Below are 25,953 nucleotides of genomic sequence, written 5' to 3'. Positions count from 1 at the left end.
CGTTAGCCCCGTAATCCAAGGTACAGCTGGGAAATGGGTTGGTGAAATGAGATGCATATGGGCAGCTGCTCTGTGTCTGTTGACGCTGCATGGCTGATGGCCACTTCGTCTCACCAGAGAAGCCATACAATAACCTCATACTTCTCCATTCCAATACCATTCCCTGGTTTTATTAAATTCACAGCACAGACAGGAAACAAAAGGCCTATTTAATGGCCTATGACAAATCCCATGCAGATCCTGGTGTATTAAGTTGTAAAGCTGAAAACTGTTACCGCGGAAATGCTATCATCATTACAGATGGAGCGTGTGTGTTTAAGGTACGTCGGCATGAACAAGGAATCACCACGATAAAAATATTAAAGCACCGTTTCACGGATATGCTTCATACGAGAAAGAGAGAGAGGATATCTATATATCTCGGACATAGTCAGTTCATAGCACTTCAAATCTGTCCCGCTACCTCAGATAGAAAATGATCTGTAATAAGACTAGCAATCTTTATTTAAAGAAAAAACAGTATCTGCCATACCTGGAAGCAGGGTAGATATGATACACTGTGTGTTTCTGTGTTTGCATGCGTGTGTTTATTTTAGAGAGCATATAAAAAAGTGTTCGTAAGTGTGTGGGTGGATGACTGCGTGCTTTTGCTACAATTGTATATGCATTGCCAGTTGGCGTCTTCTATATGGATACATTTCTGTTTTCACTCATATTGGAGATGTATGTAGCTATTTAAAAGACTGGCTTTTAGAGAATCCACAGAAGCTGTGATAAACCCCTTATTAAACTGTGCAGCCAACTAACTTGGTCCAGGGATTGCATGTTGAGTTAAATGATTTGCTAAGCTATAATTACACAAACATACTATTTGTCCTTATCTCTTCATTGGGCATATTAGCACGACACGTGTATAATTCCCTAACATCTTAAAGAAGTTCCGATGAGGAGGAAAATAAGATACAAGCTGTTAAGAAAATTGGCTCTCTTGAAACATCACCTCAACCTTATGCCTCTGTGCTAAACATTTAATTTGAGGTATTGCGCATTCATTTAAATGCATTCACATACATTTACTGGCTTTAATCACCTGAATGCACTTTGAACACTGCTGTTTTGCATCCTGATCATGGCTGATAGAGATATTTAGTCTCAGTTTGACCACTGTGATAGCTAAACACATAGATATACATCTTGATTCACCTAGTGAATTCCTCACCTGGTGTCTCACATCATGACCAGTGCCTCTCTCCTTTGCCTTGCAGTTTCCCAGAAAGCCGGAGGGAGGATGGACCGGCTGATCTTCTCCTTGTTGATGCTGGCCGTCTCCACCAGGGGACAGCTGTGCCCCAAGCGCTGCATGTGCCAGAACCTGTCCCCCTCACTGGCCATCCTCTGCGCTAAGACGGGCCTACTCTTCGTGCCCACAGTCATCGACCGGCGCACCGTGGAGCTGCGGCTCACTGAGAACTATATCACAGCCATAAGGAGGCGGGACTTTGCCAACATGACTAGTTTGATCCATCTGACGTTGTCCCGCAACACCATAAGCCAGATCATGCCTTACACCTTCGAGGACCTCAAGCGGCTGCGAGCGCTGCACCTGGACAGCAACCGGCTGAGTGTGATCAGAGATGACCACTTTCGGGGGCTCACCAACCTTAGGCACCTGATCTTGGCCAACAACCAGCTGCACAATATCTCTCCACACGCCTTTGACGACTTCACAGGAACCCTGGAAGACCTGGACCTGTCCTACAACAACCTGGTAGACATCCCCTGGGAGACGATAGGCCGTCTAACCAACGTCAACACCCTTAACATGGACCATAACCTTATAGAGCACGTGCCCCAAGGGATCTTCACCAACCTGCACAAGCTGGCGCGTCTGGACATGACGTCCAATAAGCTTAAGAAGATCCCACCGGATCCACTTTTTCTGCGCATCCCTGTCTACGCGAAAGCCAAAGGATCTCCTCAGTCGTCATTGGTGATGAGCTTTGGTGGAAACCCGCTCCACTGTAACTGTGAGCTGCTGTGGCTGAGGAGGCTGACCAGAGAAGACGACCTGGAGACCTGCGCCTCTCCTCCAGACCTCACAGCCAAGTACTTCTGGACCATCCCCGAGGAGGAGTTCATCTGTGAACCTCCGGTCATGACCAGGAAGTCTGCCAAGACCTTCACCATGGAGGGCCAGCCTACCAGTCTGAAGTGCAAGGCCAACGGAGACCCGGACCCAGAGATTCACTGGATTTCCCCCGAGGGCCGTCTGATCTCCAACACGTCACGGACTGTCACCTTCAGCAACGGCAGCCTGGACATCAACATCACCTCCCTGAAGGACTCTGGAACCTTCACCTGCATTGCCTCCAACGCGGCGGGGGAGTCCACGGGCCAGGTGGAGCTGGTGGTCAACCTCCTCCCCCACCTGGCCAACAGCACCAACCGGCTACGGGAGCCCGACCCTGGTCCTTCAGACATCCTCACATCGGCCAAGTCCACCTCAACCACGGGCAACGACACACGAAGGAACCAGGAGGGAAGGGTGCTGATGGCAGAGCTGACAGCTAGCTCAGTGCTGATCAAATGGCCATATCAGAACCACGTTCCTGGGATCAGGATGTACCAGGTCCAGTACAACAGTTCCCTGGATGACACGCTCATCTACAGGTGAGGAGGGATAGGGATCTAAACATGGGTGATGGGGAAATAGTCTCTTGGTTAGATTGAGTTAATAACTTTGAACTGTTTTTTTTTTGTATTAATGACCTACTCACGGTTTTATGATTAAATACCATTTTGACTCGCAGATGTACAATTACGAAATGTCTATCAGTAGCAATCATAAGAACACCAGAAACATTTCATCTTGTACAAATGTATGTCATTATAATGAGATGATAATTAGGTGGTAATTACTCATCGTTATTTGCAAGAGATAAACAAGGACACTTTTTCATTTGCTCTGAGAAAATGTTTCCTTTGTTCTTGTTCCAAGGTAATACTTTTTTTGTTTTGATGCTTCCGTCATTGCATACTTCAGGTCCAACATCAATTTATATCAATTTGTAGAGTTTGTATCGCTCTGATAGATGCTGATGGCTCGTTCTGTTCCGCTCATTAATTATTTTGGTCCTCAAAAAGTATTGGTTTTCATTCAAGTCTTCTCACGTCTTCTTACAGGGCCTGGCCCAGGGCTGTATGCAGGCAACTTTCTTTTTTTCTTCTCTGATCAATGACAGCAGCCACCAAGGGAGAACATTGATTTAGGATGTCATTTAGGGGCGTCCACGCCGAGATTCTTGGTGGCAACTCTTAGTGACCGAAGATAGGCAGTCCTGTCCCACTGTGGAAAATGCACAGCGACAGTAAGAGAAAGAGAGAACTTTTCCATCTTTGTTTCAAGGGAAACCTATTCCCCAAGCGGTGTCTGTTACCACGGGGAGTTGGAGGGATGATTTTGAATGCTGGACACGTAGAGGAGCATTGTGCACAGAGAGGCACAGTTTGGATTGTGGACAGTTTTAGAGCAGGTACACAGTTTATAGACTGATGCTTCTGTGCTCTGATGCACTCTGTCTCAGCGGATAGTGTGGGGTGCCTAAACGAATGAACATGGCAGCTAATTAACTGAGTGGACAGGAGAGATGTTACTGTAGGTGAATGTATCTAGTACTTAAACTAAACTATCTAGTACTTATCTAAGGACTTAAACCTGGCTCCCTGATTCTTGTTCCTCATTGACTAGTTGACTGATTTGTTTATTTGGGGTGGGCAAGCAGTGAGCCCACACACACACACAGATGCGCGCGCACACACACACACACACACACACACACAGTTATGTAAACCTAGCATATTACAGTATGTATCTTTCACTTGTCTACACACCCACTGAAGGGTATGAGCACATAGTACACTCAAAGGCATTCAATACACTAATACAAACACACACCCACACAAACAAAGCAAGTACAGTACATTTCTTAAACAACTCATCATAAAAAAAACATATTTAGATGAATCAGAGGTTTTGTTCGACTCTAGGGCAGCAAAGCTTGCTTAAATTCAGCCTCTGTCTTCCATATTGATTTGGAAGAAGAGAGGAATGTGCATAAGGGACATGTTTCAGGGGCGAGGAGCTCAAGCTAGCAACAACACCCCGAAGCTGTAATTTATAGACATTTTTCAAAAGCTGTGCAGAGGAATGGCGTAACAGCCACTGCCAGGTCCCAGTACACAACACGCCGCAGCCCAAAAATTATTACGAGCGAATCAGTATAATGCCCACAGGAACTAGGTCGACCAAACGAATGGTCCAGCCTGCCAGCTCGCTACGCATTAGGGCTATGGAAATGTCTGCCGGTACCCTTCTGCTGATTTGGCCCTTTGCAAATTAGCTGCTATGTTCACTTTGCTCTGTTCCAGCTCCTACTCAAAATGTGTCCTTGATCATTTTAGCCATTTCTGTAAAAAAACAAAAAAACATGTCATTTCAGCTTGATAGTCCTTCCCTTCATGTCCGTGGATCTGAAATGACTTGACAAATACATTTCATACAGTGTAAATCAATGCTCTCTTTATCACATCAACAGCCAGAAAAAAAATTGACTATTAAAAGGAAGCCATCTGACAGTATTGGGACATGGCCCCTACCATTCCTCTGATGTAGGAAGTGATTGATAGTTTATATCAGAAGCACCCGGGGCCGGCTGTGAGAACCATTGGGTTCCACTGTATATTTGCTGGCACAGTCACTTGGGCGGTACCCATCGATGGCATTGATAGTGTATCCATGCGAGGTGTCACCAGGGAACAATGGGACCCAGCTGGACTTATGCGGTAGTCACTCTTCCTCAACTCCCCTTAACGCCTCAGTCCCTCTCTGGGGTGGGGCCCCGGTGAATAGAGGCCCCGCCACAATAGAATGGCACCGTCGCACACACACACACTCCTTTCATGCCCTGCTTTCTAAATCACCTCGGCATGAGGTTCTATTAGGGATGGGCGGAAGAGCACTGGAGGGGGGAGAAAGGAAGAATTGAGGAGAGAAAGAATGAGGGAACAGAGATTTTGTCGCTGTGATATCACGACTATCAGCTGAACCATATTACTAAGGGATGGACGTTTGTTCGGTCGTTTTAAATCGAGGAGCAGGCTCAGAATGTGTAAGCGCTTCTACTACATCTTCTACAGCTATATAGTATTCACAGTTGAATAGACTGCTAATCCACTTGTGTGCAAGTGGACTCATGTGAGAGGGAGGAAGGAAGGAAGGATGGAAGGAAGGAAGGCATTTACTGTTTGCTCACTCATACCATTGGTTATTTTAATACTTTGTGAAGACCAATGAGCTCACCGATCTACTCGCTTGACAGACTTGGGTCTGTTTACACTTGAGTGATTATTAGTATACATGCCACATTCATTCACCTATTTATTTGGAGCCTTTGTTGGCTCTTCTGAGCTGGGATGGTTTTTTTGGGGAGAGACAAAGCTGGTTCAATCATCGTTGTTTCCACGTCATTTCAATGAAATGGCCAACATGGAATAGATGTTGAATTGACGTCTTTGCCCAGCGGGATCATTGGTATGCAACTATTTTCCCACTTGAAGTGTACCTGCGATCTCTCTCAGACAGTCCTTATAAGGACTATATATAGTCCGAAACAAATGAAAACACTGAACATTAGGGATTCATCTGAACAAAGGCTTGGCAAAGTATGATGCGTGAAGCAAAACAGAGCATTGCGTAAGTGAATTCCCCAAATTATGGTTTTGACAAGACTCGGTTGTCAACAAGTTCATCCTATTTTCAAATGTGACAGGTCATTTCCTTTTGGTGCTGTATTTGAAGGCCCCCTGCAAAGAGGGCACAATGACATGTTCACAGCATTGCCTTGTGAGAAATCAAAATAGAATCAAACAGAAGAGCATGACATTGCTGTACACAGCTTCTCCTGAGCAATGGGTTATACCATCAATGTAGTTGTCTCGCTGTGCATGATGGTGCAGCATATCGCCTGTACAGAGATGGCTAGATAGACAAAAGGCTAAATCTGTAGGTTTTGGCTGAGGGAACAAGCCGGCTGAGGGAACAAGCCAGTCTACCTTGTTCTTTTGTTAATCACTCGTTACTATGCGGTCCTCTGTGTTGGAACTAACCACCAAACTTTAAGGCCTAAAGGATGACTCATCCAGTCCACATAGTATGTAAGATCGGATCTCGCATGGAGATCTCGAATAGGGATCCAAGAAAGACAATGTTGTTGCCTAGACTTTTGATGGCCTATTTCAACAAAGAATGGCAACATAATGTTTTGTTGTTATCAGATGCCCACAACTGTAACATAAGCGATAAGGCAAACGCGCCTTGTATAAATCGACTGTCGAAGATTGAGTCAAAACACAAAAATCTCTATTATTAATCTCTAAAGTGGTTGGTTTTAAAGCTTGCCAATACAAATGGAACCAGGCGTTGAGTTGAGAAGGTTGGTGTGTGGGACAGATGGTTATCCCAACCTGTTCTTCCTCATCTACCTGCCCACTTCAAAGTTATATGCCGTGATGGCATGTAAGTTATGTACAGCAGGAAAAAGGTGGGGAGTCTGATAGGCTGCCACCACGTGTGATATCTAATTTGTATGCATACAGAGTGCTAAAGCTTTCAACTGGTGTTTGTGATATCGCGCATGTTATGCTCAGCTGCACATTACCATGTGCACTACACTTATACTCAGAGACACAGGCGTACAAGTGTGCAGACTCTCTCACTCACTCACTCACAGCTCTACTAACTACCATGCAACGTCTGACTCTAAATCTCTAAGCTTAGCCTTTTTCTTTTAAGTGTTCCTTCTTCTTCGTTGCTCCCATTTTCAATGACTGGCCTCTTAGAATCCGGTGATGTTCCCCTTTTTCCAGGTTTATCCATCTTAGTGTATTCTCCTCACGTATGCCTCTGTTGGAAAGGGCAGCAAGGGGCCGATTGGCTTTATCCCCTACCAGAAGCACCAGACATGAACCCATCTGGTTGTCTCATCTCCGCCCCCCAAAAAATCTCAGTTCCCTAAATGTATTCATGCTTGCTACTCCGGCATGCATATCAATCAAATCAACTTACTTACTTGACTATCATTGTGCGGGAAAATAAATAGTAGACACCTCTCTGGAAAGATATTATAGCAAGTTAGACGACTAGACTGCTGAGGATCAAGTGTTTAAAATCAACAGGAAATGAGCTGGAAATATGGACCGATTCCCTTGAATTCTGATGTGGGTGATAGGGGATTATTTTCAATTTGAAGCCAGACCTTTATCTCATGTGATAATATGAACTTGCATGAAGACGAGGAGGTACAGCATGTCATTAGGCTCCATGTAGTCGTTCTGGAAGCTGCAATCCATCAGAGGTGATTGGCAGATGGTTAATGTGTGAACCCGGGGATATAGCATGGAGAAGAGACTAAGCCTAGATAGATAGTCTTCCCCTCCAGGCTAGTGAATGATTGATGGGATGAGAGGACGTCTCCTTGCTGGAAGGCTGCAGGGTATGTACTATGTGGCCGGATGACCCATAACCCTAAAACCACACACTGGTATTCTTGTTTCAGCTCTGGTATGATCCTGAACTTAAGTTTATAGAAGGAATGTTGTGTCATTCTTAGGGCTGCAAAGGGAGGATATATTTATGGAAACATTTGAGGTTTACCAGTAAGCTACCAGCATTTTTGTATCTTTCAAAGATTGTATGTAATATATCACAAGACATCTAGCGGGCCTTTTTGGGTACGTAAGATTATTACATCTCTGGACATCTGTGCTTTATCGCATGTAAAATATGTAAAATCATGAAATAAAAACGCTCTAAAATATTATCAAAAAATATAAACCATGAACTTTGCGAATACCGTTGGGGTTTAATATGAGGGTTTCAGCATAAAATATTATTTATTACACTATGTCAATATGTATTTGTTGTCAATGTTTTGGCATCAAACTGATGGCAGTTTGTCAATAGTTGAGCGAGTTGCAGGGGAATTAAAAATAATGCCATTGTTGATTAGATGCTTTTTTAAAACCCTCCTGTTGTGTTTGTTTCATGTTAATTAATTCTGTGTTTCCCGTCCAAATTGACCTCCCCATTATAGCTGATTTATAAATCCATAATAGTATATATATTATCACCTAATGTTGCGTTAGCTCTTTTTATCAACTTAAGTTCTTGTGAACATTACACATTTTGAACTTCTATTTGCTATTTATGGCCTGTAGGCCTCATTGACCTGAGGTCATACAACTCGTTTTTGAGTAAAAAAAAGCATAATGTATGGAATATTTTGACTATAACAAATACTCAGATGAAACTGTCAGTTTCCTGGCCTCTCTCCTCCTCACCGGTGATATGATCAAGAGCCTCACATATATTATATCGTTTTGTCATTGTGCTGCCACAGAATGAATTTTGAGCAAGGCCTCAAAAAAGCTTTATAAACCAGGGCTGTGAGAAAAGTTCTATATATTATTGGAACAATGTTGCGATTGTTTGTGAGAATGCCAACAGGTGTGGTTCCCGTGGGGGAATGATTCTATTGGGGAAAGGTTGCCATGGAAGCCAAGAAGGGGAGTGAGGTGTGTGTGTGTGTGTGTGTGTGTGTGTGTGTGTGTGTGTGTGTGTGTGTGTGTGTGTGTGTGTGTGTGTGTGTGTTCAAACACACATACATGTGGGGGTCTAGGAGAGGAAGTGTGTCCATCTGATTAATGGGCATGTGCCTGAACTCAATTTTATACACTAATTGTAGTCTCAATCATTCATTTCTAATGACCGGTCATTTTTGACCAGGAACACCACAGGTGTATAAAAGCTAAATAAAACACCCATAATGTAATGAAAATCATCTAAATGTATTTTATGTGTTCAGATGCCCTGTGTGGACAAAGTCATGGAACCTTATGACAATCAGATTACAGAGAGCAAACTTCGGTCCAATTCGACCGGAACACAACAGGAGGGTTAAATAAATTAGGCTATTTCCTTTTGAACCATATGGTCTATCTACTAGAAACTCACGGACAATTATGGACACAAAGTTATAGAACTAAAAATTGACAAAATTACTGAAGATATCAGGTAACTTTGGTAAATTACTGGTAGCTTTGTAACCCTAGTCATGGTATGTTTTATCGATCAATGGGACAATGTGTAAGCAGTGTGTTTCTCCCTAACCCTTCTACTGAGCCTGAGTCTTGCCAGTTGTTAGTTCACTTACGGCTCTTGCCTTCCTTATTTACCTTGTAATTCTCTACTAATATGTGTGTACACACAAATGGCATTACGCACTTAGCTAATCATTAGGCCATTGTCCTCTAATTCAATGATTCACTTAGTATTAACTAATTGGATTACACCCCCTAACATCAACTGGGCATTCACACAAGTACCAAATACCTGCTTCAATGACTGCCAATTATACTCAACCCATGAAAAATAATGGATGTTATCAAGCTCTACAGTTCAAAAGAGTCACTTCGCTCTAGCTAGTTACATGGGCGTGAGTGAGGCCCTTTTGTACTGCACAGTCACCACAGTACTTTTTCCATTCTCTCCTCCTCTGGTCCAAATCTAGCTGTGCTCAGCGAAAGGCCCGGTCACCTCCCCAGACCCATACTGATGTGCTGGTCCTTGGCATCTTGCTCAGAGTTTTCATCACCCTCCCCAAGCCCCAGGTCATTTTTTTATAATGGGCGTCGACACCCCCCCCCCCCACATGTCCTCCATCCCCGAGTGTGTTTAGATTAATTAAGTAGACAGACATGCAACAGCCGTAGCGATAACAAGGGAGGGAGGGAGGCGCTGGCCCAGTTAGTGATTTTAATCACCGACAACAGGTCACTCTTTTTATAAAGGAGTGAAGGCAGCAGAATGTGACAGAGATGCTGTTGAGTTACCTATTGATGGATATCATAACGGAGGTGACTACGTCATTGAATGAGGAGGATGGATCGAGTCGATGCACCGGAAATGATGGGCAAAGGCCAATGCGTTTGTCATTACTGTGTGGTAATTAGGAACACTGTTCCGTGTCTTCATGAACAGTCCATCATCTGAACACAAATTCACACACATGCACAAACGCACGCATGCACACACCCAGTCACATGCTTTCTCTCTCTCTCTTTCTTGCTCTCTCTCACAACCACACACACACACACACACACAGACAGACACGCAGAACCCATCCAATTATCCTCCATGGGATTTTCAAACAATGTACTTTGTATCATAGATTAATACTATTAACAAATTAGATTCTCTATTTGATGCACCATGATCAACAGCATCCAATAGAGATTCTAATTTGCTTGGAAGAACTGCAACTCATTTGGCTATTTACATCAAACTAAGCATGACATTAATTTGGTTAGCAGGAATGTTATGAGAAGCAGTAGTAAAGTATGCTCCTGCTCTTTTAAGTGTAAATCCATCACAGAAACAGTTTGATTGAAATACTAATTTCTTTGGAAACACTCAAGCCTGCACTGTGAAGTAAAACAAACCCCCCCCGAAAAAACTTTGACTGACTTTGTCTACTTGTCTTCTCCCAAAACATGTCTCACAATGATTTTAGGAAGTTTTCCAAGCAGATTTAATTCCTGAAGTACTATAGTAAGGCAATGTAAGCCAATGACCGCTGATAGTAGATCAATTCCTATAGGCTCTTGGGGTGTTTCTGGGTGCTTTGGGGTGCCTCTTCTCAAGGCCTGTAGCTAAGCCCCTTAGTGATAGTGGGTAACTGGGATTTATCTGAAATGCATTAAGGTGTTCTGACCCCCCCCCCCCCCCCCCCCTTCTTCAACTCAAAGCCATTTCAAGTCATCGGGCAGATTTGAGGAAGCGTGGCAAGTGCCATATTTATCCTCCATTTATCAAATCTATCGATCCGCAACACGTCCACAGAGAGACGTATACTGTCATTGTGTTCTATGTGTCCGAGCGGCTCCTACTGTAGTTTTGCTTTTCATTGCGGGTTGAATCTGACATTTTACAGTTATGTCTCAACGTATTTTATGTTTGGAAACATTGAGAGAGAAATGGTCTCCATCTTGGGGCTCTGCTAAAAATGTATGGGCAGTTTGAGATGGCTGGAAATCATGCAAATCATAAGACTCTGAGTGGTGGCAGGAGTGTGTACCATGGGTTGAGGGCAGCCTAGCAGGGAGTCTCTCTGCTATGTGTTAACTGATGGTCCACTTATATAGCCTAAGCCAGATGGCCATCAGTGTAAGTGGGCTGAACTAGCCCTGTCTGCCACCTGAGGACCCGACAGAGGGAAGCAGGTGCTCTGGACAATTGGGTGTGTGGGTGTGAGGGGATGGGTGTGTGTGTGTTCCTGTGAGAGTGTGTATGTGTGGCACACAACAAAGACCTTCTGTGACTCTCACACACACACACACCAAACATTGGGGAAGAGTAGAACTGTATTAACTGCCAGAACTACTAGACCCAGTGAGACTCAGGTGCTACAAAGACCAGGTCCTGACTTCAACCAAGGGTGGTCACATGGCCACTGTCATGTTTCCAGTTAGATGTTTCTGTGGCTTCTTGTGGCTCTTCTGTGGCTCTCCTGAGAATCTTGAGGCTCTTGAAATGGAGTTGGTCAGCAGTGGTGAGCGCTTTGAGGAAGAATTGGGCCTACCTGCGGCGACAGTCGTAGTGGAGATTTCTAATGTTTGCCCTGAGAATCCTACCAGAGATTATTTTGGACCGGTTGGAGTGAGAGTTTTGGAACGAGTGCATTCCTGCTTTTAAGCCGACCCATATGTTGTGTCAAGCTGGGAATGGTTACATCTATGAAAGTGTCAGGAAATGGAATTGTTTCTAACATTTTTTTTGAGTATCTACCGCTTAGAGGAAGTGGGCGCTTTGAGTCACGCTGCTCGGGCTCAACCTGTGGCGTGTTTTGCTCTCCAGGGCAAAGCACAGCTCAAAGAAGTAATCCGTGGGGTAGGGTTGAGCGTTGAGGTGGATCAAATTAAATGGATTATTCCTAGTGTTTGTGAGCCCGCCGTTTGGTGAGACGTAGACCCAATGGCAAGAAGGCATAGTCAGAGGGTTGGGATGGAGAAACTACTGTGTGCCACTGCCAACTGTGGGGGAGAACAAAATGTGCAATCCGCACTCCAACCTGTGGAAGGAAGCAATACGCAACACAGCGTTTATTCTGCCAGAAAGCCTAAGGAAGAAGAAGTAGAACACAGGGTTAAAGGTCATTCAAGTACAAGATGGTGCACGAATATGCACATTACATGTGTTGATTGACATGGTAATGGACCAATAGTATTAGAGAAAAGGTGAAAAAACGTACCCCTCTGACACGGTACGGTACTTCGTGACGTTTCACGATGTAACTTACAGCATAATGTAACTCATTGTGTGCCGTACAGCCTCTTTCCACCAGGGGGAGCACTTCTCTCTGAGTTTAAAAACAAGAAATGATCAATGGTTAGTGTAAAGTTAATTACTCGTTAGTTCATCAATAGTTCATTCAATCGATAGTAAATCTTTCGCGTCATCACTGCGAGTCATCATGACTCTCAAAAGCCGCAGTTTACTTGTGAAGATAACTTTAGCGCCACCCTAAAAACTCTATTCAAATTCGACACAAACCTTCAAATTGGTATGTAATGACACATTATATAAGCTCTTTATGGTGTTTTATAAACACTTTAGAGGTGATACGTTTGACAGGTCAGGTGAAAAAAGTTGTTTCCCCACACAACATATTTCCCTCTTTCGCTATCACTCAGTAGCTCAGAAGGCAATGGAGCTCCATTACCTTCTTCAGTCATATAGAGACGGGCAGCAATGAAGGTCTCGTCATTGATTTTGCTTGATTGTGCTTTACAATGGTATTCATATTTACAGTTAACCTGGAAGTATTACATGTTTGGGGCGCTAAAATAAGGTCATATGTATAGAACACTGCGATGTGTGGAAGTTTGCTAGTTCTCACTAAGTCATTGGACGAAGGCGTTTTCTGTGGGCGGGGTTTAAATCTCGGTCAGAATGTTAACATGCGTCACTTGCGGTACGGTTTTGGAAGTATAAGGACCTTATCTTTCATATCAGCGAGAAATCATTTAAAAAGAAAAGAAAAAAGGTTAAATGAATACACAACTTTATAGGGTTAGTTAATGTTCTCACACGGCCATGTCTCCATGTTACAGCGCTTGTTTGCGGAAGACAGACGGACCACCTGTGCTAATTAGCTGTCTAGCGGGCTCCGAACACTTGTGTGCAATGGAAGAAGTCCGTCAGAAACGTGTTGTCACTGAAAAATTCTGCTGGTTTCAACTGTGATGAGAAGCCGTTTAAAAACAGTGTTGAGCATGCGCATATTTTGCATTTGTGAAATGATTTTGATGTGACATGAAAGTAAAGGGCTTTATGTTTCTAGAACCGCAACGCAATTGAGAATCGATTCGCGTTTAGATGGAGTTTTAGCTGCCAGAGCCAGTCTATCTCTGAAAATAACATAAGATCCTTGGACCTTAAGGAGTAAAGGTTCCTTAAAGAGTACATCTTGGGCTGTTAGACTCCATATACTGCATTGTATGATGGCTCTTTCTTTTGCATCGTGACTTTGGAGTTTGAATTATGTATTGCTCTGTATTTACACATGAAGTTCTTAATTCTCACTCATATTTGATGGAGTATTTTTAGTTTCCTCCTGAATCATTAAAGTGGACTGCGATAATCTTGACTCCAGTATTATGATAAGGCATTTCAGTCATACCATACTGTAACGTGAAGAGGACAGAACAGACAAGTTCTGCCCATAGCAATTACTGTACACCATGCCAACTATTCAAGGTTAAAGCTAGACATTCCCCCAGCCTGCTCACTGTGCCCTCAGGGGGCTCCTGGTACATTTTATTTTTCATATGGTTTGGTAATGTCCGGAGGTTTTACGTTTCTGGAGTTGTGTTTCATCCTGTCTCTCTGGCATAATGTGTAGACATGTACCATGTTCACCATCTATGTCACTGTTAATTGACGATATCACTTTAGACCTATCTGTCAGACGGCGACGTTGTAGCGGTATTTATTAGAGAGGGGTAAAGAAAGATTTTGTTCAGGCGCCAGGCAGGTATTAACCATGCCGAAAGGAAAATAGTAGAATAGAGAGAACCACTACCAGACCCACACACATCAGCAGAAGAGACTGCCTAGAGTGTAGCCTGTTTACCAGATAGCCAGTGGAGAGAAAAGAGAATACACACCATATAAAACCCACATCACAGCACAGGGGTAACCCCAACAAGAATACCTCATACAATAATACTAATAATGGCAGAGCAATTCAACAGCAACTTCATACAAGAACGAACCCAGTCATCAACAGAGGATTTGCAATAATCTGTATTCCTTTCTAGTGGATGAGTGCAGAGGGTATGAATGTGGGGGGGGGGGGGGGGGGGGTGTTCATCGACACAACAAAGGCCTTAAAAATGTCCACAGTCTTCTCGGCCACATGTCATTAGTACATCTCAATACAGTTCACATAACAATCCACAACTTGCAAACAACCTCCCTTTTAACTAAAATGTCCAAATACTTCTGGCAGGGCAATAATAGTCCAGCTCTAATAAACTTCAATGGGAAGTGCATTGGAAAAATAGAGAGTCTGTTGCAGGGTAAAGCACTGGAACGATAGAGGGAAGAGAAAAAGAGAAAGAGAACAAGAGAGATCTTAGCTGTGGTCTTCGGGCGTGCAGGTGTACTGTCTGACTGTCCGATGGTTTGTTGGTTTGCATGTTAAAGCTTCGCAACAATGTTGCTACTAATCCATGCGATCCATAACGGGCGCGGTCCCAAACGAAAACAACCACGACCTAGAGCGATTACACCGATGATTGAGTCAAATAAAAACCAAACAAAACTTCTGCAGCACAGCACACACAATCAAACTGTCGCGCCACCAAAGAGCCCCTCCCCAAAGAGCTAAACGAGCTCTCTTTATTTCCTCCTTCCTTACTGCTCATGCGCTCTTAAAGTGGCAGTGCATGGTGAAGGCTCCGTGCAGATTTCGCCACAACGTATTTGGCTGGCGGGATTAACAGCGGCCAAGAAGAGGATAGCCTCCCGTTGGCAGGCTCCTCATTCTTTAAAACAGACAGCAGTGGCTGCTATCATTCCTGGACATTGTAAACACGGAAATGTCTGTAGCACGTACGCATGGGCCGAGTGAAAGAAACATTACTGCTCTTTCATCAGCGTATGACTGTAAAAAGATAGCTATTGTGAACTACTAGTCCTGTGGGGGGGTGGTAACTCTGTTGTTCCATCTTGTCACCTCTGTCCATGTGTACCTGTTTTGTGTACCTTACTAAAAACAATACAAACATTTGATCACAAAAAGAACAGACACATGAGTGGTGTATGCAATGTTAACTGCATAGCAAGCAGAAAATAAGTACACGGAGATTAGCCGTAAAGGGATGCTAGTTATATATTAAGAGAATATTTGCGATGCTTTAATGGTGCTGTGCATCACCTAATTCGGGGTCTGATGTGTTTACACAGCTTAATGGCATGCAAACAAAGTGTCCTCCCTGTATCGTGAGGCGAGGATCGCTAAATGCATTGTCAGCAGGGTCTCTTGCATGCCGTACGGTACATGCAGACTCTAATTGCATAAAATGTGCCCTCTTACCATGACCGCCTACAGCTGTTGCCGAAAGGAAAGATACATTACTTTTATACCCTCTGTTATTCTTAATCTCTCATCGCGCCGGTATGTACTGTATTCTCCATTTTTATCAGCCACCACACAATTAGCACTTACACAAATGTCCTCCTCTTCCAGTGGAATAAAAGCAGGAGAGAACACTGTCGAGAGCTACTGCATTCATCACTAGCCATTACTAATATGTCACGCTGTGGTGGCGTACAATCCATTAGAGACAAGGAGCGCTACAATAACGTTTTTTACAAAAGGTATAATTAGTTGTTCATTTTAATGAAAAACGAGAGATCATGTTATTTTGCTTTTACTCTCGCGGCGGGTGAATATGCATTCGACAATATCGAGGGTGCACTGATGACGACGGCTCTGACGAAAACAACTTTATTAATGGAGTTTTCATATGGCGGTGGCGGTCATGACGACTGTGATGATGGTAATTATTCGGCTGTTGACGGTGACGAGCAGAAGCATATGACATATATGGCAGGCTTGACAGTAGTGACTGGTATCAGTAATGACATTATTGGCCTCTATAATTAGGATGTTGACGACGGCCGTGACAATTTATCCCAAAGGGGTTACCAGCCAACTCTCTCCGACTTGCTCAGAGTCTGGCAAACCATTCTGTGATTCTCCCCTCTGTATCGATAATCTGTCTGTCCGTTGGCCGGTGACGCGTCTCTCCTCCCTCTGCAACATGCTTGGAAGAGCTTGCATCACACCACATGAGCGAGGGAGTAAAGTCGACCCTTATCAGCGTGGCGCGAGCCCGCAGTACCACCGCAATCTCAGTCCATAGATTTTTCACACGGAGGGTGGGCAGGACTGACACTGGCAGATGGGCAGCAACACACATCCAACCGCACATCTCACCCAGATAACCCAAATTTGAAGATTAGCACGAGCGCAATGTAAATCCTTGCCTTTGCCAGAGTCCCCTACTGTAACCAATGTGTGCTTTTGTCTTTAACTTTGTGTGCCGTTGTCATCGCAATCCAATCCGTGTAGCCCTGTCTCCCGGTCTACTGTGCCAGTGTGCTCCATGCCCGGGTGTTCCACGTGTTTGTCACTGAGGGGGCTTCTTTAATTCCCTCAAATGAGTCTGGCTGCCTCTGTGAAGATACGAGGCTCGTGGAGTTGACGCCACACTCTCTGCAGCTAAAAGGATCTTGCATCCTCCACAGGGGGTCTTATTATCCCTTCCTCTTCCATAAAGACAAGGAATTAGCCCGCCCCCAACACTGGGGTGAGGGAACGCAGCAGTGCGGGAATATAAATAGCTCCTAATGCTGAGCACTGATATCAAAATTCCATTCATCCTACCTTTTGATTCGTACCCAATTCGTTTTAGCGAGATCCTCGATGGTTGGGTTTGTTTTTTGTGAGAGAGAGAGACTGACAGTCTCATCTGGGGATAAAACGCTGAATGACAGAGAGGCTGCTGGGTAAATGGAAATGTTTTGCTGTTAATGGTGGTAGACTCTGGGAACTCAAGGCTGTTGCATATGTTTCACTGGTCTCTGATGTTTATCACTTGCTGGTTGGTTGCTTTGCAACAGCATGAAAGTGGTCAAGTTCGTTTTGCATGGCCCGGTGCCCCAGGTAGGGAGCGTTTCTATCGGTCCTAAAGTGAAATCTTCACCCACCTGGAGCACCAAGCCATGCAAAACAAACTCCACCACTGATTCAAAGGCTACATTAGAATGGGCCTTCCAATGGATCCCTATATATATAGGTGCATACTAAAGGAATGCATAGTAGGTACTTAATCTGCACTGGGAATGGGACACACAGCGATTATGAGGGTAGTACAGATGCCACATTAAAATCCGGTTATACCTTGGATAGATATTTACTGCAGTGTTTCCCGGTTTGACCGTGTGTGTTTTAAGACATAAGCAGTATCTGTGTGTTTTACAGATGAGGTGAATGTTTTATTGCCGACGTCACAGGGATAGTAAAAGGAGAGACCTCTGGGTATTCATCTGAAGTCTTTTATCCACTCGGTGCGAGATGGCTCCAGTACACAGAAAAATAAGACAGACAAGGGCTCTGTCTTTAAGATGCACTGCGGGGTAGTCAGGGAGAGGAAGGGGTGGTGTGGAGAGAAATGGCAGCATCCTGCCATAGCCTGTAGGGAGAATTACAACATAGCTGTTTAGGCTCATATACAATAACATTCTCACACTTACCGTCTGCATGGCCAGAGGACTCTGACACAACACTCTGACAGAACCAGGTTGCAGGGCAAAGGTCATCGTGCAACCATTTTGTGTTGAGGGCTGCGAAAATTAAATATTCACATGGATTCATTTTCTAACCAGTCCTATTTATTTCTATTTACCTAAAGCGCATATTGTCGAGCTTGAAGCGCCCTGTTGTCGACCCCTATTTAGTATCGCTCATCATATGATGCAGCTCTGAAGCGCTCACTCTGATTAGCATGGTGGGGAAACCTAGCATGGTTTACAGTGCTTCCTCTCCACCAGGTAGAGGGCACCGAGGTTAGCTCATGAATAAATGATGAAATAATTGCTGTCTGTTTGAGAGGCTGGTCATGCCTGTCCTACTCTCCCCTTGCCACAGTTCTCTCTGCTTGGCTGAGGCGCCGGCTCAGGCAGAGAGGCCTTGGGCGTGTTCTGTGCTGGTTAATTTCTCGTGGACAGATTTCTCGTGGACGTTTAAAAGGCTAGAATCTGTCAAGACCCATGTAGAATTATGTGATTATGAGCAGCTGTAGTTATATGTACCTATATTTGTGGTGTGGTTTTCATATAAGCCCTTTTTTGGCTTCCAACCTCACCTGTACACCATTTTTTTTATTTGTACTGTTTTGTCTTTCACTTATTTTCTTTGGTGTGAATAAATAAAACCTAAAACCTACTTCCTGGTTTTGTGTTTTATTCATAGATTTTTTTGGGATGGATATGGATTAGGCAAAGGCCGTGCTTAAACTAGGGAGATGATTACAAGCTCTGTTCGCAGTAGTTGTTGTACCTGTGTGGGAACACTGACGACGGACCGTTCGTTCTACATTTATATTTTCATTAAATGCCATGTTTCACATTAACACCCCCAAAACAATCATGCGTAGTGCATATACAGTGCCTTGCGAAAGTATTCGGCCCCCTTGAACTTTGCGACCTTTTGCCACATTTCAGGCTTCAAACATAAAGATATAAAACTGTCTTTTTTTGTGAAGAATCAACAACAAGTGGGACACAATCATGAAGTGGAACGACATTTATTGGATATTTCAAACTTTTTTAACAAATCAAAAACTGAAAAATTGGGCGTGCAAAATTATTCAGCCCCCTTAAGTTAATACTTTGTAGCGCCATCTTTTGCTGCGATTACAGCTGTAAGTCGCTTGGGGTATGTCTCTATCAGTTTTGCACATCGAGAGACTGAAATTTTTTCCCATTCCTCCTTGCAAAACAGCTCGAGCTCAGTGAGGTTGGATGGAGAGCATTTGTGAACAGCAGTTTTCAGTTCTTTCCACAGATTCTCGATTGGATTCAGGTCTGGACTTTGACTTGGCCATTCTAACACCTGGATATGTTTATTTTTGAACCATTCCATTGTAGATTTTGCTTTATGTTTTGGATCATTGTCTTGTTGGAAGACAAATCTCCGTCCCAGTCTCAGGTCTTTTGCAGACTCCATCAGGTTTTCTTCCAGAATGGTCCTGTATTTGGCTCCATCCATCTTTCCATCAATTTTAACCATCTTCCCTGTCCCTGCTGAAGAAAAGCAGGCCCAAACCATGATGCTGCCACCACCATGTTTGACAGTGGGGATGGTGTGTTCAGCTGTGTTGCTTTTACACCAAACATAACGTTTTGCATTGTTGCCAAAAGTTCAATTTTGGTTTCATCTGACCAGAGCACCTTCTTCCACATATTTGGTGTGTCTCCCAGGTGGCTTGTGGCAAACTTTAAACAACACTTTTTATGGATATCTTTAAGAAATGGCTTTCTTCTTGCCACTCTTCCATAAAGGCCAGATTTGTGCAATATATGACTGATTGTTGTCCTATGGACAGAGTCTCCCACCTCAGCTGTAGATCTCTGCAGTTCATCCAGAGTGATCATGGGCCTCTTGGCTGCATCTCTGATCAGTCTTCTCCTTGTATGAGCTGAAAGTTTAGAGGGACAGCCAGGTCTTGGTAGATTTGCAGTGGTCTGATACTCCTTCCATTTCAATATTATCGTTGCACAGTGCTCCTTGGGATGTTTAAAGCTTGGGAAATATTTTTGTATCCAAATCCGGCTTTAAACTTCTTCACAACAGTATCTCGGACCTGCCTGGTGTGTTCCGTGTTCTTCATGATGCTCTCTGCGCTTTTGACGGACCTCTGAGACTATCACAGTGCAGGTGCATTTATACGGAGTCTTGATTACACACAGGTGGATTGTATTTATCATCATTAGTCATTTAGGTCAACATTGGATAATTCAGAGATCCTCACTGAACTTCTGGAGAGAGTTTGCTGCACTGAAAGTAAAGGGGCTGAATAATTTTGCACGCCCAATTTTTCAGTTTTTGATTTGTTAAAAAAGTTTGAAATATCCAATAAATGTCGTTCCACTTCATGATTGTGTCCCACTTGTTGTTGATTCTTCACAAAAAAATACAGTTTTATATCTTTATGTTTGAAGCCTGAAATGTGGCAAAAGGTCGCAAAGTTCAAGGGGGCCGAATACTTTCGCAAGGCACTGTATGTATCAATATGATATGTCACTTTGTTTTTTGTTTTATTCAAGATTGGAAATTTGAGATAAAAACGACGCGGCTGTGCCGATGAACAGCTCTGGAGCACTGCACCAGGTGGCTGTATCCCGAGTGGGTTGCTTTTTGACCACAAGGTACCAGACTGTCTACAGACATAATGTTTTTTAACCTAGAAGAAGACCCACGTGACAAGAGTAGGCATGAAGGAGTCGAACAGGATTGGCAAGAAGAATGTGGCGTTGTCCTGAAAGCATGGTAAGCCAACGTTAAGGAGTAAGTGTGAGGCTAGCTACAGTAGCTATCTTATTGGTTAGAAAGCTAGCTAGCTAACGTGTTGCATTTTACAGGCAGACTGTCAGTTTAACACATAACTAGCTAGATAATGAACTAAACTGCAATTATTGTAAACCATTATGTTGCTAACTACGGTAGATATATCTGTAAGATGTATAGCTAGAAGGATTGTGGCATGTGTCAGAAGCAATTAATGTTGACCAGCTACCTCACGCTAGCTAGATCCCGTTAGCCATCTATATCCTACAGATGTAACTCAGAGGTGTAACGTAAACTCACTCACTTTTGTACATCGCCTTGGTCCGTACAATTGACCTTATTTTTGTCCCCAAAAAACGTAACACTTCCAGATCTACTGTAATATCAATACCAATGTAAAGCACAATTTCTCCCCTTTCCAACAAAATTAATGACGAGACCTTCATGATGCCCATCTCTGCATAATTCAAGAAGTCAATGAGCTTCGTCGGGTCTTTTTAAAAATGTTGTGGGGGGGCGGGGGGGGGAGGCTACATAGTGATTTTGAAAGGGGGAAATATGTTGTGTGAAGAAACAGGTTTTTTCAACTAATCAACTTTAAAATGTAAATTAAACATAGTTTATGTAATGTCTCATCACATACCTGTTTGAAGGTTTGTGTCGAATTTGAAGAGGGATTTAGGGCTGCGCTAATGTTAGCCTCACAAGTGAACTGCAGCTGTTCCGGCTTTTGAGTGTCATGATGGCTCGCAGTAATGTTGCGCAAAAAAATGCAATTGGCACCCTAGTCATGAAATATTAGTTTAATAATTTAGACAAATCATGAATAATTAAGCTTTCTTACAAGTGTATATGGTTAAGTATGATTTTAATCTGCGAGAGAACGGCTACCCCTGGTGGAAAGAGGCTGTACGGCACAAAATTAGTTGCAAATGCGTAGTGACACGTCACGATGTAACGTACAGCGTCAGAGGGGTCAGTTTTTTTCATATTTTCTCCAATACTGTTAGTCCATTACCATGTCAATCAACTCAATCGAAACGTAGTTCACACCCCGGATTTTGATGCCAACACAGTCACTACAGTCCCATTCGTTTTCATTGCAGCCTCGTTTGAATGTCACGGTTATGCATATTTGTACGGAATGGGGTGAGTTTACGTTAGCCTACTTAAGCAATAGAGTAGATACTTATAGAGTTAATAGGGTTGTCACTTAGCTAGCTACCTAGGCCATATTTGAGTCAGTTTGGCTGCAAAATTGGGTTTCAAAAATCAGTTATTTAAGTTAACAGCTAGCTACAGTAAAATAAGGAGGAACATGATGCTGTGATGGAATGAGTCAAGGTAGCAATTGTTAGTGATATGAGACGTGGTGACATAATATATTTCACTTGGATGGTGTATTTTATTTATTTTTTTATATTTTATATTTATATTTTTTTACATGTTTTTATATTTTTTCATCTCTGCACGTTTGTCACCTGATGTCGCAGAGCCTGGTGGAGCTGCCACCATTCTACAAGGCACATATGTATATGCATCCAGGTTGAGGCTTGCTACCAGCAGGAACATGGAGTACTATGTGTTAGTTAGTCATATTGTTTTCCTTTACATTGCATGATTGTACTCCTGTATAATCCTGGAGTAATTCTCTGTCAGACAGGCTGTGATTAGAGGATTATGCAGGAGGACCTGTGCCAGTGGGAGGTCAGGTGTGAGGATTGTAATTTCAACTGTATTTCAAGACCACCTCGATGTGTTTCTCTCCAGGTGATACAGAGACAGAATGGTCCAAGGACCTCTCGAGCCTTCCGACAAAGGACCTGCAATCTCTCCAGAGCGCAGAGAAGTAAGCTCGACTCGTAATAGTATACTTGATGCACTCTGTTCATCTCCTTTACTATGGCAGTCTGCCTATGTGATCAGGCCACTGGTTGGATTGGATTTAATGTACTCACTCAAACTCATTCTCTCGCCTCCCCTGTAAAAGTCTCACAGATTTGTGTAAAAACTAACTTGTGTGTCCATCCCTCTGTCCCCAGGTGAGTCCTCTGGGCTATGGAACTCTAGAACAGCAGATCACAAAAAACTGCCACCCTGTTGTCAGCTATCCACAGATGCTTCCAAATGCGATAAAGTTTTGTATAAGCAATTCATTTTCACTTTTCGAATTGTTAGATTAAAAACAATAACTTGTTCGTAGCATGTTTGTCACATTGGTCTTTCTTTTTTTTAACTCCTGTGTTATCTTCAACATCAAGGTAGCACTTAGAGTTTCTGATTCAAAAGGTCATACCTTTTAATTTGTGTGTCTCAGACACGTCACACATGCGTGTCAACTAAAATATACTGTATATCCCAGTCAAGATTGAAGAATGGGTCAAATGGACTAAGTGAATATAAGTCTATGCTTTTCCCCATAGTTCTTTGTATGAATTTGAGAGGAGACATACAATACACGTTGACAGAATGGCTGTGAGAGAGAGCCTGTTGCTGTGCTCCGAGGTAAGGCCATGGCTTCCGGTAGCACTGAAGGCCCCAGTATTCAGTCAGGCAGCTGGAAGATGTGTGTCACCATCCAGGCCCATGAGACGGCATGACAATAAATTGATGTGTACCTTTCATCAGCAAAGCCATTTTAGCATTTACTGCACATGTTGCTGAACAATTCAACCCATTTGTTAGTGTCACTGATCCACTACATATGAAAATTCCCTTATATTCAGTTCCTATTGAACTGTTCCTATTGAACATACTTCTTTCAGAAATAAATGTTATAGTTTGATTAAATTATATACGGGCCCTGGAATGAAGCCGTTGCTTTATTCCAGGGCCCGTATTTAGTGTCTAAAGAGTATGAATGGGTGATCGAGGACCAGCTCCCCCTTGTCAATGTAATTATATTCATTGTGATATACAGTGGGGCAAAAAAGTATTTAGTCATCCACCACTTGTGCAAGTTCTCCCACTTAAAAAGACGAGAGAGGCCTGTAATTTTCTTCATAGGTACACTTCAACTATGACAGACAAAATAAGAAAAAGAAAATCACATTGTAGGATTTTTTATGAATTTATTGCAAATTATGGTGGAAAATAAGTATTTGGTCACCTACAAACAAGCAAGATTTCTGGCTCTCACAGACCTGTAACTTCTTCTTTAAGAGGCTCCTCTGTCCTCCACTCGTTACCTGTATTAATGGCACCTTGTTATCAGTATAAAAGACACCTGTCCACAACCTCAAACAGTCACACTCAAAACTCCACTATGGCCAAGACCAAAGAGCTGTCAAAGGACACCAGAAACAAAATTGTAGACCTGCACCAGGCTGGAAAGACTGAATCTGCAATAGGTAAGCAGCTTGGTTTGAAGAAATCAACTGTGGGAGCAATTATTAGGAAATGGAAGACATACAAGACCACTGATAATCTCCCCCGATCTGGGCATCCACGCAAGATCTCACCCCGTGGGGTCAAAATGATCACAAGAACGGTGAGCAAAAATCCCAGAACCACACGGGGGGACCTAGTGAATGACCTGCAGAGAACTGGGACCAAAGTAACAAAGCCTACCATCAGCAAGGGCATTGAAGATGAAACGTGGCTGAGTCTTTCTGCATGACAATGATCCCAAACACACTGCCCGGGCAACGAAGGAGTGGCTTCGTAAGAAGCATTTCAAGGTCCTGGAGTGGCCTAGCCAGTCTCCAGATCTCAACCCCATAGAAAATCTTTGGATAGAGTTGAAAATCCGTGTTGCCCAGCAACAGCCCCGAAACATCACTGCTCTAGAGGAGATCTGCATGGAGGAATGGGCCAAAATACCAGCAACAGTGTGTGAAAACCTTGTGAAGACTTACAGAAAACGTTTGACCTCTGTCATTGCCAACAAAGGGTATATAACAAAGTATTGAGAAACTTTTGTTATTGACCAAATACTTATTTTCCACCATAATTTGCAAATAAATTCATAAAAAATCCTACAATGTGATTTTCTGGATTTTTTTTCTTCTCATTTTGTCTGTCATAGTTGAAGTGTACCTATGATGAAAATTGCAGGCCTCTCATCTTTTTAAGTGGGAGAACTTGCAGAATTGGTGGCTGACTAAATACTTTTTTTGCCCCACTGTAGAAGCCAAAACTGATCCTAAGTCAGTACTGCTATTCTAAGATGCTTTGTGAATATGGGCCCTGGTCTGTCTGTAGCATCCTGCTTTCTGTGGCCCAACTCCCTCGCCACCTGAAATGCAACAACAACATTAATAAGAATTAGCCTAGTCAGTCAGTAACTTAGCTAATTAACGAAACATTAAGGTAAATGTGCACATGCCTAGTCAGCCAAACAACAAGCCTATTGTCAGTCAAATCTGGAGAGGCATTTAGCAGTATTGCCAACTTTTTCAGTTGCATCAACAGGCAGGGGAATGAAGTAGTTTGACAAAAGTGTTTCATAGTCAGTAACTAGTCAATTTAAAATATAGCTAGCTAGTTATTTTCTAGAAGCCTAGTTAGCTAGGCTAAAGTGAACCAAACGCAAAGTGATGGTGGGAATTAACTTAGCTAGTTTTCCGCCCAGAAGTTTCAATCTAGCGAACTAGTTAAAAATCTCTTAAGGATCGGGGTCCCGCTAGCGGGACAACTTCCGGTGAAACTGGAGGGCGCGCAATTTAAATAAATTCTAAGAAATATTTAGGTACATATAAGTGTCTTATGTCGGCTGAAAGCTTAAATTCTTGCTAATCGAACTGCACTGTCAGATTTACAGCGAAAAACATGCCATGCGATTGTTTGAGTACGGCGCCCCACATCAAAATATTTTTACACCGGCACAGGTTTCATACATTCACATATAAAAATTAAATATTCACTTACTTTTTGAAAATCTTCCTCTGATTTGCCATCCAAAGGGTCCAAGCTATAACATGTTTACAGATTTACTCCTCAGATACCATAAAATGTAATCAAACTATAATATTTATTTCGGAAAGAAGTGTGTTCAATAGGAAACCGATTTTAGCAGGTGCGTAATTTCTTCATCGCACGCCCAAACACGGATTTCTAAAACTGTTATTTCTTATTTGTATTTGAAGTTACAAGCCTGAAACCTTGAACATTGACACCCCGTGGAAGCCATAGGAATTGCATCCAGGGATAATTTACAATATGACCTTTCACTTGTATTTCTAAGAGGATGGTCTCT

The 25,953-nt window shown here is 43.1% G+C and overlaps 1 protein-coding gene across 2 annotated transcripts in view; it reads left to right on the top strand.

Annotated features, from left to right (window-relative positions):
* LOC139386276 (leucine-rich repeat and fibronectin type III domain-containing protein 1-like protein) overlaps positions 1-25,953 on the top strand; it is a 108,227-nt gene that overhangs the window by 56,294 nt on the left and 25,980 nt on the right. For both annotated transcript variants that reach the window (XM_071131772.1, XM_071131773.1), the window contains exon 3: positions 1,266-2,670. In XM_071131772.1, coding sequence (XP_070987873.1) covers positions 1,289-2,670 — 1,382 coding nt within the window. In that variant the 5' untranslated portion in view covers positions 1,266-1,288. The remainder of the gene's footprint in view (positions 1-1,265; positions 2,671-25,953) is intronic.

The sequence above is a fragment of the Oncorhynchus clarkii genome, chromosome 27 (genome assembly GCF_045791955.1).
Source record: "Oncorhynchus clarkii lewisi isolate Uvic-CL-2024 chromosome 27, UVic_Ocla_1.0, whole genome shotgun sequence".
NCBI lineage: Eukaryota > Metazoa > Chordata > Actinopteri > Salmoniformes > Salmonidae > Oncorhynchus > Oncorhynchus clarkii.
The sequence above is the reverse complement of the archived record's forward strand: the minus strand, read 5'-3'. Positions and strand labels throughout refer to the sequence as shown.